Source organism: Lycorma delicatula, chromosome 7 (genome assembly GCF_047948215.1).
Source record: "Lycorma delicatula isolate Av1 chromosome 7, ASM4794821v1, whole genome shotgun sequence".
In the NCBI taxonomy this organism is placed as follows: domain Eukaryota; kingdom Metazoa; phylum Arthropoda; class Insecta; order Hemiptera; family Fulgoridae; genus Lycorma; species Lycorma delicatula.
Genome location: NC_134461.1, coordinates 92174959 through 92194244, shown reverse-complemented (window position 1 = coordinate 92194244; position 19286 = coordinate 92174959). Strand labels below are relative to the sequence as shown.

Sequence of the window (19286 nt, the reverse complement as noted above, 5' to 3'; positions counted from 1 at the left end):
TTATTAATTTTAATTTTAAAATTAAATTTTGTAAAAAAAAACCTATTTTTTTTTCATTTCACATTTTCTTTGGAAAACGATAAGTAACCTATGGTGTATATATTTTTTTAGAATTATTATTAAATTCTAATAAGATAAAGGTATACCTGAAATATTATTTTTTTTTTATTAATGCAGGAATGGCACATAGAGGGCGTCTAAATGTTTTAGCAAACATAATAAAAATGGATATATCACAAATATTAACGCAATTCCAAGGACTGCCACCTGATAGTGATGCTGCTGGAGATGTTAAATACCATCTTGGCACAACAGTTAATATTAAACATCCAATTACACAAAAACCTATAAGGTTATCTCTTGTTTCAAATGCTTCACATCTAGAATCTGCAGCAGCAATAGTTGAAGGAAAAGCAGCTGCTGAGCAAATATTTCTTGAAGGAAATGACAAAAGCAAGGTAAACATGATTTTTTTTTAAATAAATAAAAATAACATACATGATATTTACATCTTAATATATATATATATATATATATATATATATATATGTATGTTTCTTTATTATTATCATGTCATATGACTGCTTACAAAAGAAATAAAAACAGCAGATGACTTGAGCAACTTGAAAAATAGCAGTTGTCTCAGCTTTGACCTTATCATTTGAAGTGAATCTTCATCCAGTGAACCATTTCTTCATGTTTGGGGGAGGAAGTAATCACTGTAAGCCAAATCTGGCAAATATTAAGCATGTAAATCATGGCGTTTTGTCGACAGCTCGAGATATGTGTGCAGATGTATTATCGTGGTGAAAGAGTACTTACATTTTGGTTCAATATGGACATTTAGCCAGAATAAGCACACTTCTGTAATACTTTCCGGTGATGGAATTGTCTTTTTTAAGTTGTCTACGATCACCACACCACAAGAATCCCAAAAAACCTTAGCCATGATTTTTCCAACAAATAGAACTGTTTTCGCTTTCTTTGATTCTCTTTCACCTTCTTCCACCCACTGTTTGGACTGCTGTTTGGTTTCTGGCATGTAATTGTGAATCCATGTTTAATTTACTGCTATAAATGCCAAAGAAACTCAGTACAATTATGTTAAAATAAATTTATAAGCTGTTTAGAGTTAACAAATGCGACATATATCGGGTGGAAAACCTTTAATACTCAAAATATTGTGTAAAATATAGTGAAAACGATCTATTGAGATGTTTGCGATTCAGAGGCTGTTAGCAAGCTCACATACCTTCAGTCAGTGATTGTTAATATGGAATTATTGATTTTTATGATGATTTCATAGGTTATAGTGGTGCTCTCTGTGAAAAACCTCGGGTTCTGGATCAATTTATTGAAGATAATGATTGATCTATTACTGAAGAAAACAGAGTCGTGTTTTGGTATACTTTTTGCAGTAGATAGACGCTTACATGGTGAGAATTTAACTGGAAAGTGGCAGTGCTGTCCGTGAGAAAAAAACCTCGGGTTCTAATCACTGGCCTGTGCTCAGGACTGGTTGGCCTGATCGTAAACTCGACGTTTTCATACTACTCAGTTTGGAACAAGAACATTAAGGATGTCCTAGTTGCAAACATCCTGTCCATTTTGTACGTTCCAAATCAACAAGGACAGCAATGCATATTTGTATGAACTCCAGAGCATGCTGGTATTGCAGGTAATGAAAGCACAGACGAAGATGCCAGAAAGGCGACAGTCTGTGATAACTTGGATGCAATTCCTGTATGGGTGGCAGATGTTAAAAACTGTCTGACTAACATAATAAGAAACAAGTGGAATACTGTTTGGAGGAGTTTAAATACAAAATTAAACTCTGTCAAAACTTCTCCGTATAAATGGAAAAGCGACGTGAAGTTGACTCGCCGAGAACAAGTGGCTGTGACCAGACTTAGAATCTGTCACACGCGAATAACAAATTCATATTTGTTAACCAGCGAAGAAAGACCAATGTGTGGTGTTTGTAACAAAACACTTACAGTTAAGCATCTAATGGAAGAGTGTACCATATATGAGGACCTCAGAAAGAGGTTCCGGCTAAGAAATGATATTGCTGCTGATTTGGAAAATGGAAGTGAAGAAATAATAGTTGCTTATTTACATGCCAGTGGACTTCTTAAAAGTCTGTAAAAATGGAAATTTAAAGCTGTGTAAAACAAACTCAAAGGGGTAGTTTTTATATATATAAGGGAGTCTCAAAACGTGGCACATATAGTGACGGGAGGCAGCCCTCTTGCCTAGGCCGCCTGGGCTCGCCTGCATGCACGAGCAGGGAAGTCAGGGTGAGTCCAATGATGGCATGGGGGACCCTCAAGGGTGGACTGAGGGTGCGAGGCGATGGGTATGAGCAATGAATGTCTGTAGCCAAGTAGGTCAGGACCAGGAAGGGCAACCTCCCTGTCAAGGGGCTTTTTGGCTGTCCTGAACAGGTGGTCAAATTGCTCTTATGACGCTGGGAGGACCCTGATGAGTTATGTCCTACGGACTGTTTGTAGGGGGGAGTCAACTGCCACGGCATCCTGGGGTGACTGATATGCTGCTTAACGGCGGTTCTGGTCATCCCAAGAGTGCTTAAATAAATAAGTGAGACAGCTAGAAGGAGATAATGGTATTGTAAAGACTTATATTTTCCATTTATGTACTTTGTGTTATTCTCTCAAATTTTAAGATCGGGGCCATTTACACCCCATAATTGTTGTTTATTGTTGTGGATGAATGTTTTGTGTATTTTGTGCTTTTACACCTTTACACCTTTACATATGACAAACCCGATGGTGATACTAATCTCTTTTTTTAAGATTGTGATGAGGACTAGCAGTCGATGCCTGTAAAATCTATATAATAAAAAAATAATAATAAATTATTCATAGAACCTTTTACAAAATCAGCTTTGATTTTTTTTTTTTTTTTTTTTTAATTCTTTTATCTCAAATATTTTAAATTTATTTTTATTTATTTTTTATTTTGAAAGAACGGCATCAACAGCTATGCTCATTAGCCTGAGAAATTGGTAGCAAATGAAAAGATGCCAAACCTGACAACGATTTGAATTTGGAACCTCTGCATGAAATGCTGAGATGCCAACTACTTGGCCAATGTTTTTATTTAAAACACATAACATGCAAAGAAAAACAATCTATTTGAAGATAACTGAAAAAACTGAAAAAAGAAGTCATTTGTAAGAAATTTAAAAAGTAAAATTACTTGAAAAAAAAATTAATACAGGAAATGAGCACAAGTGAATATGATAAAATTGTGAATAATATAATATAAAACTGAATAACTACAATTCAATATGATCTCAAGGACTGATTAGAATGTGGGGAAATACAAATTCATAATTTTTAAGGTTATCTAATGTACCTGACATTTCACACGAGATAATTTGAATATATGATTTACTTCAAGTTATTTATAACCAGATAATAATGTATAATCTAATGAAACATCATTACACAGCAACAATCATCCAGTATTATTACAATCCAAGCCATCATTTTGACAAACCAGTATAAATACACTAAAATTGTGATCATGACTATGCAATTTAAAGAAAAAAAAATCTTCCATTTATGTTACTTGGAAGAGAATTTTTACAGAACCAACTATAGGACTAACAACTTCCTTTACAAAATAAAAAAAAAATCATTGAAATCCATGCATTGATTTGTACATAAAGGCATGAACAATAAAAAGAAGTTTTGGACATAAAAGAAAGTGTTCGTGCACGTGCGTGCGCGTTAATTTATTTCTTGTTAGATATTATTATAAAAAGATATTATATTAATAAAAAAAAAAAAAAAAAAAAATGTTAGTAGAAAAGTTATGAAGTATCTATTTTTACACACAGTAAACAATGTAATTGCTACATTAAACTTATAAGTGATTTTCCAACAGGTTTGGCCAATACTTATTCATGGAGATGCTGCAATGAGTGGTCAAGGAATTGTTTATGAAACAATCCATTTGTCAGAATTAAACTGTTTTAAAACAGGTGGTACAATACATATTGTCATAAACAACCAGGTACTGTTTTTTAGCAATGATTGGTAATACATAAATGTATGTATTATGAATATTCTTATTTACATATTTAAATATGGTTAAAATGTCCTAACAGTAACTGTTGTAGGTGATTTGGCATGAATCACAAGTCACCCTTTTAAAAAATACAGTTATTATCAAGAAGTCTTTTTAAGGAAAGTGAGGAGCAAAGTGGTATCTTGTTGCCATTGTCATTGAAACAAATGTATAGCACTCTGATCATAACAGGGACTGAATGTACAGTGCTCATTACTATTAAAGAAGGCAACTCTGGTTGGTGCCTATGATATTTCAGGTGCTTTATATACATCACAGCCTTAAGAAAAACTAGAACATGAAGTACAAAACAACAAATTAATGTGCACCCCTTTCTGCAATGTTTTCAGCAGACTAAAAATAGATAAATATTGGTTACTTTTTTTTATATTTATTGAAAAATGAATCATAAAGAACATAAAAAGTAGCAATCACAGTAGTTGAACTGTGTAAAATTCATCGGAGTGTGCAGTATGGATATCTAGATTATATCAATATGTAAAACATGTTTTTTAATAACAATCCAAACCAAATAATTAATAATTTAAAAACTCATGTCATTTTTTTGCTTCTGATGAAGAACCATCTTCATTTACTGGAGCTGCTATTTTTCTCTTAAATATTAACTGATGTAATTATTGGTGACTTTCTTGAGTTCAGATGATTAATATTTATGTTGAATTGTTAAGAAATAACCATAAATAAGTGTAGTTGTTTTGTTATATGTATTTAGTTTCCTAGCATTATATTAATAATGCTAGCCATATATGCTGAGAAGTAGTGGAACCAGAAGTAAAATAGTTGCTGGTAGCTCACTGTTTTTCAGCCTCCTTCATCTTTGATTCTAATTGTAATCTGACCATTCACATTACTGCCATCAGCTGTGACAGTCACATTCCCCCTTCCTCTACATAGTAAACAATTATAAAATAACTTTGATATTGTAACACTAACCTTGCTGTCTTATAATATCTGTTAATTTTTTCAATTCACTCATTATTTCACATAATATTTAGTGTTATAGAAGGAAATTTGTTCTCATTCTTCAATATTCTATACAATCTAGTACAGATAAACTCTGTTTATGTTTTTATACCCAGGCAAAACGCATCCTGTCAAGTATTTTTCATGAAGTATTTAATATTTGACCATTGTTCATGCATATCACCATACTTTTTCATATAACAGAAATTTTTCTTTGAATTTATTTTCAAAATTAGTGATCATTCTTTTTTTTTTATAAAAAAGATGAAATCAAAACACATTCTGTCAAGCTTAAACTTTCATTCGATCATTATCCTACTATATGAAGTTTCTTTTTTATTTCAATATAAGACTTTTTTTCTATATACAACTCTATGCCTAAACATATTTATGTTGAGCTATTGTTTTTTGTAAACAAAACAATTTATGTACTAGAATTCAACGAAAGAGATGTGATGATCACAACTTATTTTTAAATAGTATTCTTTTAATAGTGTTTCATATCTACTGAATTCATCTTGTAGAATTCATTGTAGGATAAAAACAATATGTTTCGTATTAAAATGGGATCTGTAGAAAAAAACAGAATCAACTGAGTAACACACATTGTACTTGATTTTATTTTCAATCGAAAAGTGATGCATGAGAATTTAATTTTTATCACTAATTTTGAAAATAAAGTCACAAGTCACAAATAAGTTGCTGTTTTGAAAAAGTGTGGTTGTATGTGTGAACAGTGTTCAATATAAATATTAAATAAATCATGAAAAATACTTGATTGAATTTGTTTATATATATATATATATATAAAATTTTGAGGCTCAAAAATCTCCAAACTATTACATCAGTTTCATTGAAATTTAGATATACATGTTAAAATTTTATGAAAATTGATTGACTTGTTCTTGACTGATCAGAATCAGCCAATCTTGGTCAGACCATTATTGAAGTCTGAATATTTTTAGAATAGTTACTGTGGACTTTGATGTGCTCCATTAAAAAAAAAAACAAGAATGCTAATCGAAAAACTGTTTTGTGCATAAGATTACATTTTTATTCAGGATTCTTAAACACAATTCATATATCCAAAATCATTCTTATTTATTTAATAAAATAATTTGAAGGTACAGAAGGTGTGTCGAAAAACCCTATTTTAAAATTTTATAGAGCAAGGGTCCTTCATCTCTGTCTACTATCTGGCGCTAAGGACGTCCCTTGATAGGTAACTATCTAGAAAAATGTATTTTTTATTACCTTTTTTAAATTAGGAAAGATGATAAATTTGTAAGGATTACTTTTTTTTTATATGACACCAGAAAAATAGTTTGTATATAATACCATTTTGTAATTATTTCTATTTCTCCTTATCTAGGGTACAGACTTTTGGATATTGAAAAAATAAATGTTTTCTGTATTGTATTAGATTATTTTCCTGTGAAAAAATAAAAACTGTAATCATTTTATTTAAATTTTCACTCTAATAAACTTAAATGAGTTGTTATATTGTGATGATGCCAGAAATTTAGAATAAAAAATTAAAAAGTTAATAAGAACATTAAAACAAAGAAATATTTTTTTCTTTGTCATCTGCTTAAAGTGAAACAAAAAATAGTTCAAATATAAGCAAACAATAAGTTTTGGTTATAATTAGAAAACGTTTTAGTTAGGATAGAAAAATCAGTTTTTGAGGTATATTGACTAATATTTTTAATTTTTCTGAACACATTCTAAAGAGTTCCATATGAAATAACAGTTAAAATAACAAACAATCTCAAAAGTTTAAAAAAATTACCAGTTAAATAAAACAAAACTAAAAATGGCACTAGGCAAATTGAATTATTTTTAATGCAGTTATAAATTTGTTTCCACAATTTACAAATTAAATTTACTTTTAAAATATATATAGAAAACTACCTTTAAAACATCACTTAACTGCAACCCCAGACATTTTCACTTATTAATAATTATATTATTTTATATAAACAGAAAAAAAATGAGTGAAAATAGAGTGAAGTGCAGAAAAAGACAAATTATTTTTGACACTTGAATAAAATCAAGTAACTATGTAACCAAGAAAAGAAATTCCTTCAAGGAAAGGAGTATGGCAAAGTGTAATCTATACCTTTTTGCTCTTCAACTTAGTTTCAGAGAATAGATAAGACGCAAAAGAAAATGTTTAGTTTAGAATTAAAATCATAGAAAAGAGAATGATGTTTTATGGATATTTTCCTTTTACCTAAAACTGTAAAGCAAGTAATGTATGGTATGTTTTTTGGTAAGAAATTGATTTGATTTTAAAAATAAATACAAATAAATCCAAAGTACGATAATAGCAAATTAAATACTGTGACAGGAAAATATGACCCACTGATTGTTTTTTATTATGTAGTAATATTACAAAGATAGACAATTTAAGATTTAAGTTAATAGTAGATTAGTACAAGAAAGGGGATCCTAAATTATAAAAAAAGAATTTATAAAAATTAAATAAGAAATTAAAACTATTTTGATTAAAAGGTATTTGCTGGTATAAAAACAAAAACTGGAAATGAAAACAAACTAAAAAAATAAATAAATTGTAGTACTTTTAACAAAACAAAGAAAGCAAAAAAGGTAATAACGGCTTTTTAAATGTGATATTTTGTTAGATTCAAAGGATGATAGTTTGAGATAATGATTCAACACAAATTGAAGAGAGAACACGCACTTCTTTCTTACATACATACATAGTTCTTGCCAAAATATCAACAAAAATGGTTGGGGGAGGGTAAAAATTATTTTAACAACCAACAGTTATATATTTATAAATGCATGAATTATAAAAATAAATACTTAAAACCAGTAAACTAAACATTTAAAACATTTAACAGTAAATTAAACAATGAATTTAAAAGTGTTAGCTTATAAAATGTGTAAGTCAGTTCACACATTCAATGCCTTTTAAAAATTAACATTAAAACATTTGGATAGACGATGTGGAAATATGTGTTTGGCCATATATTAATTACACTTTTATGTAAACAGAACAGATTTTATAAAGAAAAAAAAAATCATACAAAACATCTCAACAAATAAGGATCAACAATTAAGGATTCACTCGTAGGAAATAAAATTTTACGCTTAAATCCTTTGATACAACCAATACTAATTTACATTAACATAATTGTACAAGAAACCATCAGAATTTTTCTCTGAGAACTGAAAAAAAAAGTACCAATTATTAGAATAAAAATGCACATTAAAATAATAACCCTTAACACAAGCCAAAATTGAGACTGTGTGTGTAACTCTTTTCGAAAAGGAGCATAAGAATATAGTTCAAAAACCGATATTCTGTTTGTTAAAAGAAAAATATTTTAAAAAAAATACATTTAAATTCTATGAAGTTTTAAATGAAATATTTAATAAGCATAGAAAAATTACAATAATTTTCATCACAAAAGTTTTTAAAAGAATGAAAAATAAGTAAGAAATTAGCAGAAACCTATCTTCACATGGTTCATATAAGATACCAGAAGGGCTTAGACTATGTTCCCAATATTTGATTAAAGGAGATGCAGAGCATCTACAAGTAGGCAAATTAATTTATTTATTATTAGAAGCATTATATTTAGCATTAGAAGAGTTATTCTTCAGAGCAACACACTTAGTCCCCTCTGGTTTTGCCTGCATGTTTTTAACTCTCTTTCCACAGTGTTAAATAAAGACAAATATGAATATGCAATAAACAATTCAAGCAGTGTTACTATTTACAAAATGTACATGGATGACCCTTAAACTGTACAAATCTACTAAGAAAGACAGAGGAATTTTCAACTGTTATTCACATGAACTTTGGATTGGACAAATATCGGAAACTGGCACTGGAAACCCACTGAAAGATAGACAGATGAATTGATGCCATGAACTGTGATCAAACATTTATATCTGGGATGCTAACAAAGCCAGACAATCAACCACAAGCAGTTGAAAGATCTAATCCATAACAACTGTAAAGGACTTGTCAAGAGGATCCTTAAGACCAAGTCTCTTGCTATAAATTTGGTTATGATGATTAACACCTGTGGCATTACAATACTAACCTACCCATTTGGAACCTTCAACTAAATGAACACTGAACTCACTGATCTTAACCATGTGATTCACGAAATAGAGTACTTCACCCTAGCAGGTTCTACCTGTCAAGGAAGGATAGAGGCATAGGAATGATGGTCATTGCTAACCTCTGCTACAAAAAAGTCAACACATTGAGGGAATATTTCCTAAAACTATCTGAGAATGCAGCAAAGAAGTACTTCTTGAAACTATCAGAGACCAGTGCTCTGTATATCGATATTAGTAATGTAGACAACACTTCAGTGAAACTGGAAAGCAAACTTTGATTCGTGTGAAAAGACCGACAAACAAAATAACAAAACTTATTGGTGGAGCAGTAAAGCGCTTCATAAAAGACATTTGTTGTCTCAAAGTGACAATACTGACTTTTGATGCCTCATGCAAGTGGCTGCAAGAATAATATTTGCAATAATAATTTTCTGTAGTAATAATAAACATATTTGCTGAGTTCATGATAATTATTTAACACTAAGTTGTAATTATGCAACAAAGGCCAAGAAAATGTTGAGAACATTATCAGCAGTTGCTCAATGTTAGGCCCTGTCAAGTACCTCCAACAATATGACAGTTGCCAAGGTGATTCATATGCGGATATGCAAAAAAAGGGGTCTAATTAAAACACTTAACCCTACTATAAGTATCAGTCATAAACTGTCATGACAACAAACAGTGAAAAAGATTTATTGGGAACAATGAACAAAGTTTACTGGAACCAGAAACTGAGAATTTTCTGAACCACCAATCACAACCTGATATTAACAGAAAAAGCAGCAAAGTGCAGATACTACTAATTGATATTGAAGTGCCAGCACCGTTAACATTAAAACAGATATCAGGGAAAAGATAAACAAGTACTCCAACCTCTGTCCTATAATATCAAAGATCTCTGGGATCACCATACAGTAGTTATGCATATAGTGATTAGTGCACTAGGGAGAATTCCTCAATAGTTGTATCATGCTTTACACCAACTAAGGCTCTGTAAGAACTCTTACATACAACAGAAAGTAATAATTATTCTAGAAACATGTAGCACGAAGAGGAAAGTTCTTGGACAAAGACAGTTTTGGAATAGACTGGACACTGACTTGGGATCTCCCCCCGCCTACAATCGACAAAAGCCAGGTTCAGCCTGAGAAAAAAAAATATTATTATTATTATTATAATTATAATAATAATAAAACATTTTAATTAAATTAATTTTAGTATCTGCATTGTTTGTAGATTGGATTTACTACAGATCCTCATTTATCAAGATCATCTGAATATTGTACTTCTGTTGGGAAAGTCAATGACTCACCAATATTTCATGTAAATGGGAATGATATAGAAAATGTGTTGAAAGTTATGAAGATAGCTGCTGAATATAGAGCAAAATTCCAAACGTGAGTACTGAGATAATTATAATACACTTAAGTATTTGTATGGATGTACACATGCTTGTTTGCTTTAGATTATTTTAAAACATATTTTCAAATTTCAGTACACTTTAAATTTTCAGAAGCTTTCAGACGACACAGTGGGCTCAACATATCTGGAAACATAGAAACAGCTATAACTGTTTGAAAAGTACTACAGTTGACGGCTTCGGTTACCTAGACAGTAAGGCAATGATCGTCCATTTCTGATAAACAACACAGCTTAGGATAACCACACATTTATAAGTTTTATAAGAGAATGAAACAAAAATATATTTTGAAAGTGTTTAAAGGGATAAACATACTCTTTATATTCTAAATGAATTTTTATAAATGTGTTTCTTTCGTAATCATTTTACACCTATGAAAGCTTTTGACTTATCTGCTATTTTTTCACTGATGCTATGTGAAATGATGAACAACTAAATTTGGTTTTAAATGTCATAGTCTACGAAGTATAAAAAAAATTGTGTTGGTGTTCAATTCTGAGTTCATTAATAAAATGTTTCAGTTTACAATTGTGCAAATAATGAATTCATAATTGGTTTCAAACTAAACAGGCTTGTATATTATTGGTTGTGTGTGTGTGTGTGTGTGTGTGTGTGTGTGTGTGTGTGTGTGTGTGTGTGTGTGTGTGTGTGTGTGTGTGTGTGTGTGTGTGTGTGTGTACACGCACGCACTAATAATTTTTAATAAAGAAAATCTTGTCAAGCACCTAATCAATGGTTGTAATCAAACACTGGAAGATAGATACTAGTTATTTTTACCAAATAACAATTTTTTACAATCAAGAAGCATTCTCCAGTTGCCTACAACCTGGATTAATATTGTGCATAATATTGCACAGTAAAAAAGACAGCATGTAGGTGAGAAAAATCATAGTGACAATTTCTTTTATTTTTCACCTCCTAAAACAATATACTTCAATTTTGAATAAATGTCAATGCATTTGTAATAGACAGTTATAAAAAAATTTTGATTTTGTCAATAGAAGTGTAAAACTCTACTAATATAAAAATATTTACCATAGAATGGAGTAGAAAAGTGGAAATGGAAATCAACAGGGCTACATATGAAAGTGAAAGAAACATCACTTGTACTACATCTACTTATACTATTAGCAAAATATAAAGAATAATATACTTTCTAGAAGATTAAATTAAAATCTATGATAAGAGTATTATTTTTTGTTATGTAAACTATCAATATAAATAAAAATAATGCAGATGCAATATTTAATGATTTTAATTAAGCCACAGTAAAAAAAATCTAATTCATTTTGAATTGTAAATTATGAGATTTACTTAAATTTAGAAGATTTCATTCAGCCTTATTGGAAACACTATACACTAAAGTCAATATAATTCCTTAATATGATTTTTCAATGTTTTTTTTTAAAATGGTTGTAAATATAGAATTCTTGATTGATAAATTAACAGTGTCTTGTGAAATTAATAGTTGTGGTACTGATCCGTTAATGTGAAGTACTAAGACTGATCAAAGCAGTTTGGTTTCTTGATTAATCTAAATTTGGTTGATTGCAATAAGTCAATATATTCATTCTTGTAAAGAAATGGGAGATTTTTATTGGCTGGAATCTGATGTGTTGTGATTGTTTAAGAAAAGTTTAGAAAAGTTAATTTGCTTTGATAAGTCTAAATATCATGTTCAGATTGGCCAATTATTTTATTCATGTACTGCTTAACGAAGTGTGTGTTGTAGTGATTGGTTGGAAGTTGTTGTATACTAATCTGTCTATAGAATTAAAATGAACAATAATGATCAATAATGTAATTTGGCGAAAGAATTATTATTTAAGACTGTAAAATTTAGTGAATTCATTGATATGCCAGAATTCATGCATTCTGGTATATTAACTGTCATCTGTTATGAATTAGAATGTGATCAATCTATGAAGATTAGTCACTTCAATGTATAGGGTCATAAATTCACTGTACTGTTAAAACATATTACTCCATAATTAATTTATTATCTTTTCAAAGATATTTCTTACATATGTGGGAAAAAAATATATAGAAATGCCCAATCTGCCTAGTTAATAGTATTAGTACAGTTCTAATTTTTATTTACTACTCATAGGTACATAATATATGGTGACTAATCTGTTAAACTTAAGTTTGCGTAATGTGCTCAGAAAATAAGTAGGTGATAACAAAACATTGCATGTTCTAACATTTAACATTGGCAGTGACTGATTCTTGACAATTTTCATGTGATCTATTTGTCTTTTTTTTAATATTCTATAATAAAATGGAGAAAATCATTCTTAGGAGTACCTTTCAAGGAGAAACCTTTGAAATTCCTAGGTACGTTTCATTACTAAGTAGACCCTTGTTTCTCAATTCTAGAATTGAGTCACAGTTGTCACCACTTAACTTGGAACTTCTACTTATTTTTGAAGGGAAAGGAGACATTTTTTCTATTCATAACACCAGTTATTATTGCACAGCTAATGAAGGATTCAATTCTTAAAAATGTTATTCTGTTCCGTATTACCAGATGGTCTTTCAAGAACCATATAAACAGCTTAATTTTTCTTTAAGCATGCCTTCTAAAATTATCTTAAGATTTTTAGTTTATCTTTACTTTACTTTATCTGAAGCTAAACTTTTGTCATCTAGTATACCTTCTACTTCCTCTTCTGTTATTTCAGCAATATATCCCAATTAATAGCAGCAAACAAATTGCTCATTAGTTGCTTATCAAATTACCTAACTCAACATAATGGATAACTACTGGCAGCTAAACAGTGTACTAGTGGTATGACTAGAAAGTTATATAATTCTTCTTTTTCATTATAAAAAGTATTTGTTAATGATTGTAGACTTAATTTATTAGTCATGAAAAAGAGTAGCTGTGGTTATCCTTTTTCACACATAATGTAAGCTATTTTTTTTTAATTTACTTTTACCTTTCTCTAAATAAAAGTTAAGTGTAAAGATGTAACTAAAACTCTAATATGAACTTAGTTTCTAAACAAAATTATAGGATTCAAAATTTGTAAGCGACATGATGGCTATTTTATTTGTAGTCTTCATATAATATTAATAATTCTTTTATTTAATTTACAGAGATGTGGTAATAGACATTGTTTCATACCGTCGATTAGGACATAATGAAGTTGATGAACCTATGTTCACACAACCAGTAATGTACAAGAAAATTAAGCAAATGAAACCAGTCAATTACTTATATGCTGATAAATTAATTAAAGAAAAGGTATAAAAATAAAAATATTAAATAAAATAAAAATTTGTTCTTAATAAATAAGAGAATTAAATTTGATAAGTAAGTTTTCTCTAGAAATATACTTTTCTCATCTCATCTTGCTGCAAAATACTAAACCAAAATGATAATTCAAACTGAGTAGATTCTAATATTAACAATTATTTTTTTGTCTGAATGTTTTCAATTGTTGTATTTTGTTTGTTTTTTTTGTCACCAAATGTTAACTCTGCATTACTATGAAATAAGCATTCCTATTATTATAAGGTATTCCATTGCAACAAAAAGCTGGGCATTTGATAACTGTCTCATAGAAATAAAAAATTAAATCTGTGATTTGATTTTTATTCATGAATTCATTAACATTTAACAGCTTCTTTGATATTTTACACTTACACAAAAAAGTTTTAAATCTTAGTGCACTTGAACATAATGAAGCACATACTTAAATACACAAAAAAACATTTAGACCTATTACATTGTTTAAGCATATCTTAAACACATGTTTTCATCGCCTGAAAGAACTGCTAGGAATTGCTTCAAAATACATTGAAAGACAAAAAAAAATTAAAGTTTCTATTGATTGCTGTAAAAGTTACAACCATCATTAATGTTCAATTTAGTCTGGGTTATTATTAATAAAAATATTATTATTTAAAATATTATCTAATCTTACTCTCTGACATCACGACTGCTACTAAACATCATAAATTACAACACACTGATACTGTGTAATCATTGTACTATGGACAAAGACTGTGGCAACATCCATTCACTATTTCAAACTACCGTCCAATATGTGGTTCAAATATTTTTCTTGGTTGTGGTTGCCAAAAAAAAGTTGTTTCTTGTTTGTATTTATATTATTTATTTCAGGAAGGAAATTGAAAAATTTATTTTCATATTTACTGTTAAAGATTTAATTAACTGCAGAAGCTTATGGTACTTCTCTGTGGGTCAAACCTGATTCATGAATCTATAAGCTTTCAACCTACAAAGTATATTTTACAATAAAATAAGATATGAACCTATAAGCTACTGGATAAAAGGGAGAACTGCTACTTCTCTGTCATGCCAAATTTGTACCTGAACTACACATCAGCACTCTCAAGATTGTAGAAAAATATTACTCTAGTTAGTAATAATAGTATTTTATTAATCTCCTTCTAACCTGATTCTGTTGAGTGAATCTAAGAACTAATTCCAGTTTCTTCTGTATAAATTTTCTAAAATGCTGAAGCTTGTAAGTATTATATTTCTTTTAGAACAAATTTTGACCTTGTTAATAAGAACTACAAATTCTAACAAGTTTGCAGCACAAATACAAGACATTTAAAAATAATGAGGCTAATATGAACACCATTATGAAGTTTTACAAAGTTATAGTAGTAGGCTTATTAATGGGAGTGAATCTTAGATAATGTCAAAGAAAAGACAACCAACCAGAGATGAGATATCTACAAAGAGAAAAAATAATATTAATAAGGTTAGGTAGATGTAAGATAAAAGATATTCAATATGAGTTCTAAGTAAAAATTGTAAATGATGACTTTACAACATTCAATTACAATTGGTTGACTTATTTAAAAAGAATGGTTGTCCTTGCTCATGTTTAATTATAAACCTGTAGGAAAATGCAAAATTGAAAGAAAAAGTCAAGCAGAACTGCCTTTTTCAAACTGTTTTGAGTTCAAAAAAATTCTAGTCACCTTCTACCTGGTAGATTTCTTATCTAGTAAATAAATTTAAATTTCTATTATTTCCTTTTTAAGGTGATTACTCCAGAAGAAGTAAAAAATATGGCTGATGCTTATGAAAAGTTTTTAGAAGATGGTTACCAGGAAGCAATGAAAAACAAAAAGTTGATTAGTTCTTCCTGGATTGATTCTCCATGGCCAGGATTTTTTAGTGTAAGTGTTATTGCATTTACATAATTTATTCTTCATCCCAAATTTTCCTATTCATGCTAAATTGAAAAAAAATTCAAATATTTTACTTTTTATGTGCAGTATAAACTGAAGCAAATTAAATTAATATAAAATGTTTAAAGAATAGAATGATAATATCTTATTAAATCTTTGTAGTCTTGTAATAAATCTTGTATTATATTGTCATAGATATTATTTAAAAAATTGAAAATAGAAATATATATCTAAAAACACATTCTTTCAAAGTATGATTAAATAAAAGGAAGAAATTAAGGATCAATTTTTGTACTTATTTAATGCTATTATAATTGACAAATACACACATGAGTAAAAGTGGCTTGATATTCCTACAAAATTCAACTGACTTACAAAGTTTGAAATCTACATGATAAAAAAGATCTAAAGGGTAATATGTATAAATAAAACTTATAGATCTGTTTTTAGCTAATGCTATTAATAACAATTCAATTCTCCAAGGAACTTTTTATAAATAAATTATACATACAATTTTATTAAACATACTGCCCTACAAACGGTTTAATAAATAGTAGTGCTTTGTTTTGTTTTTGAAATCAAATATCAAGGGAACCACCAGAGCAGAAATAAAAGTAAACAAGTTTTGTTATTTTAAAGTTGTACAGATTTTTACAGATGGATTTACTGAAAACAATCTTACATCAAAAGGTAGTGTTTATAAAACACATCATTATTAAAATTGAATAAAATATCTGGATTAATTAATTAGTTGAAATAATTTAAAAAAAAAATTATACAGTATAACTTAATTGTAAAGTTATATAAGTTTGTAAAGGATTTCTACTACATCTAAGTTAGTAGAATACTCAAAAATATTTACTAAAAACTAAATATATCATGAACAGTATTGTAAGAATATGAACATTTCAGATTTATATGAATGTAATAAGATATCTAATTAATAATAAATTGAGACTGTGTGTAGACCGAAAAATGTCTTTGATCTTTTTTTCTCACTTGGCTTCTCAAAAAGAGAAAAAAGCCTTTTGCTCAGAAATTTGTCTTTTTAATTTTGTCGGAAATTTCTAGGAACCTATTGGGCTAGACTGATAATATACTTAACAAATTTTATATCTAAAATTACCATTTCAAAACTCTTTGTGATTAGTGCTTAATAAACTTAAATTCTTTTCTTGCTTATCCAGATAAAAGAAATTCAATGATAAGAAAAGTGATAAGATTAAGGATGAGAATAATCAATCCAAAGAGGGTACAGTCAGTCAGGAAATCTTATTGTGCTGATTGGTACTTTCAGGAGCCCTTATCATGATTATGCTGATTTATGTTCAAGAGAAGTTATGTTTTGTTTTACTTATAAGTTTATTCTTTTAATACTGTTTATTATGGACTTCTTAATAATACCCTAGAAATGCATTACTAAAAACAAACTTAAAAAATATACATATGTAATTTTTTTAAATGCATTTATCTCAAATTAAGTAAAAGTTTTATATTTTTTATTAAATTTAATAATTCAGCTTTTGAAAAATTCTGCTCATTTATCTTTATTGAAAGTATATTTATTTTACCAGTAATAACTTTAACATACATTTTCCAATTTATTTATAGCAAAAAAAAGATCAATTAGAAATTCCAATAACTGGTGTTAAATCAGAAATTCTATTAAAGATTGGAGAAGCGATATCAACACCGCCTGCTAATTTTAATTTACACAAAGGTTTAGAACGTATTTTTTCAATCCGAAATAAAAATATTGCTAATAATATAATAGATTGGGCTTGTGGAGAATCATTTGCTTTTGCATCCCTTTTGCAGGTAAGTTAAAAATAAAATTTTGTAGAAACTGTTCAAAATTTATTGGATACTAAATTTTAGTTTTTTCTTTTTAAGTTTAATGTTTTATAGTTATAAAAGATATGATTGAGTGACTTTTTAGTATGATTAGCATTTTCTGATTTCCTTCTGTACTCTTTGTCTTGCATCAGTCTAAAACCATATCTTTCCATAATCATATGAAATGAAACTTGTCTAGATGAGGATGTAAGGAAGTAGCGGTAGACTTAGACTGTTGTATAAGCTAAAGAATAGGAAATTTCCCTCATACCTCATACAATTTATTGTAAATTCCTGTGTACTTTATTGTATTCCTGTGTATTTTCTGCGGAAAATTGATACATAATTTTGCAATGTATGTATGACTGTATGTAAAGTGTTTTACTGATATGGATTTGTTGATTAAAATTAAGAGGAGTAATAATCTAGCTTCAACAGATCGGGACTACAGCCATCTGTTGAACTCTTTAAGGTAGTTACTTTTATACAGATTTGGATACTAGATCGTAGATACCGCTGTTCTTTGGTGGTTGGGTTTCAATTAATCACACACTTCAGGAACGATCGACCTGAGATTGTAAAAGACTACACTTCATTTATATTCATACATATCATCCTTCTCATTCATCCTCTGAAGTAATACCTTACGGTGGTTCTGGAGGCTAAACAGAAAAAGAAAGAACTATTTATGTAACTTCTGGATAGAAAATTGAATCCCTAAGCACATCATTAGGAAGGTCTCCATCTCACAAACCTCTACTAAAAAGAAGCAGCCATTCTACCAATTGCATTGATGACCAGTATCAGAAGACTCTATAGATAGAACTAGAGTAAGAGCTTACTTAAATTCTCTTGTTAATTATCTAAATAATTAACAAGAGAAGTCAACATTCAAATATCTCATGAGGATTCCTCGCTGTCCAATACCTGGTGTTCTGCGAATTAACATGGCTGGGTAAATGAAACCACGCCTTGTCTGACACGAAATACAAAATCAGGTCTCTCTGTCCACCAGCATTGTTTTCAAGAAGCAAGTTGCAATAATCAAGTCATTTCGGTATGTCTCCTTCAGTTGTTGCACAGTTGTAACATGGTATGGTTTCAATTTTAATCCAGGAAGAAGTTTATGACTTGTCATATCATTGTAACATGGGTACCTTGGGAAAATCTGGATTCAGCAGAGCTACTTTTGAAACAAAAGTAAAATATAGTATCAAAGTAAATTAAGTGACCAAAAGAAGACTGGCACAAGTCAAGAGAGTTTTCATGCAGAACAGAAGTCTGCTAATAATATAGATGTAATGTTTAAAAAAGATTTTCTTAAAAATATTTTTATGAAGTGTAACACTTAATGACTGAAAGATAAAGTCTGGAACTTATAAGACAGATAGCTGAGGACATAGTTATTAATGTTGAGATTAAAAGATTAGCACAGAAAAGAAAGGAATGGAGAACAGCAATAAACCAGTGAAATGACCTCAAAAAATATATTTGTAATTTGTTACTATGAGGTTATCAGCCAAGGTGTGGGTTCTTGTGTTACTTTGGAGTGCTTCTTTAATTGCATAGTTACTGTGCTCATTGTATCTACATTTAAAACTAACAATTAATTAAAATATTTTATTTAATTTGTCATAAACAAATTAATAATTTTTACTATTAACCT

General features: G+C 29.2%; 1 protein-coding gene across 1 annotated transcript in view; it reads left to right on the top strand.

Annotated features, from left to right (window-relative positions):
* The window catches only part of LOC142328333 (2-oxoglutarate dehydrogenase, mitochondrial-like), a 38395-nt gene that overhangs the window by 6342 nt on the left and 12767 nt on the right, over positions 1–19286 (top strand). Inside the window, exons 4-9 of the mRNA XM_075372038.1 lie at positions 178–458; positions 3916–4044; positions 10423–10583; positions 13709–13856; positions 15635–15772; positions 17396–17602. Coding sequence (XP_075228153.1) covers positions 178–458; positions 3916–4044; positions 10423–10583; positions 13709–13856; positions 15635–15772; positions 17396–17602 — 1064 coding nt within the window. The remainder of the gene's footprint in view (positions 1–177; positions 459–3915; positions 4045–10422; positions 10584–13708; positions 13857–15634; positions 15773–17395; positions 17603–19286) is intronic.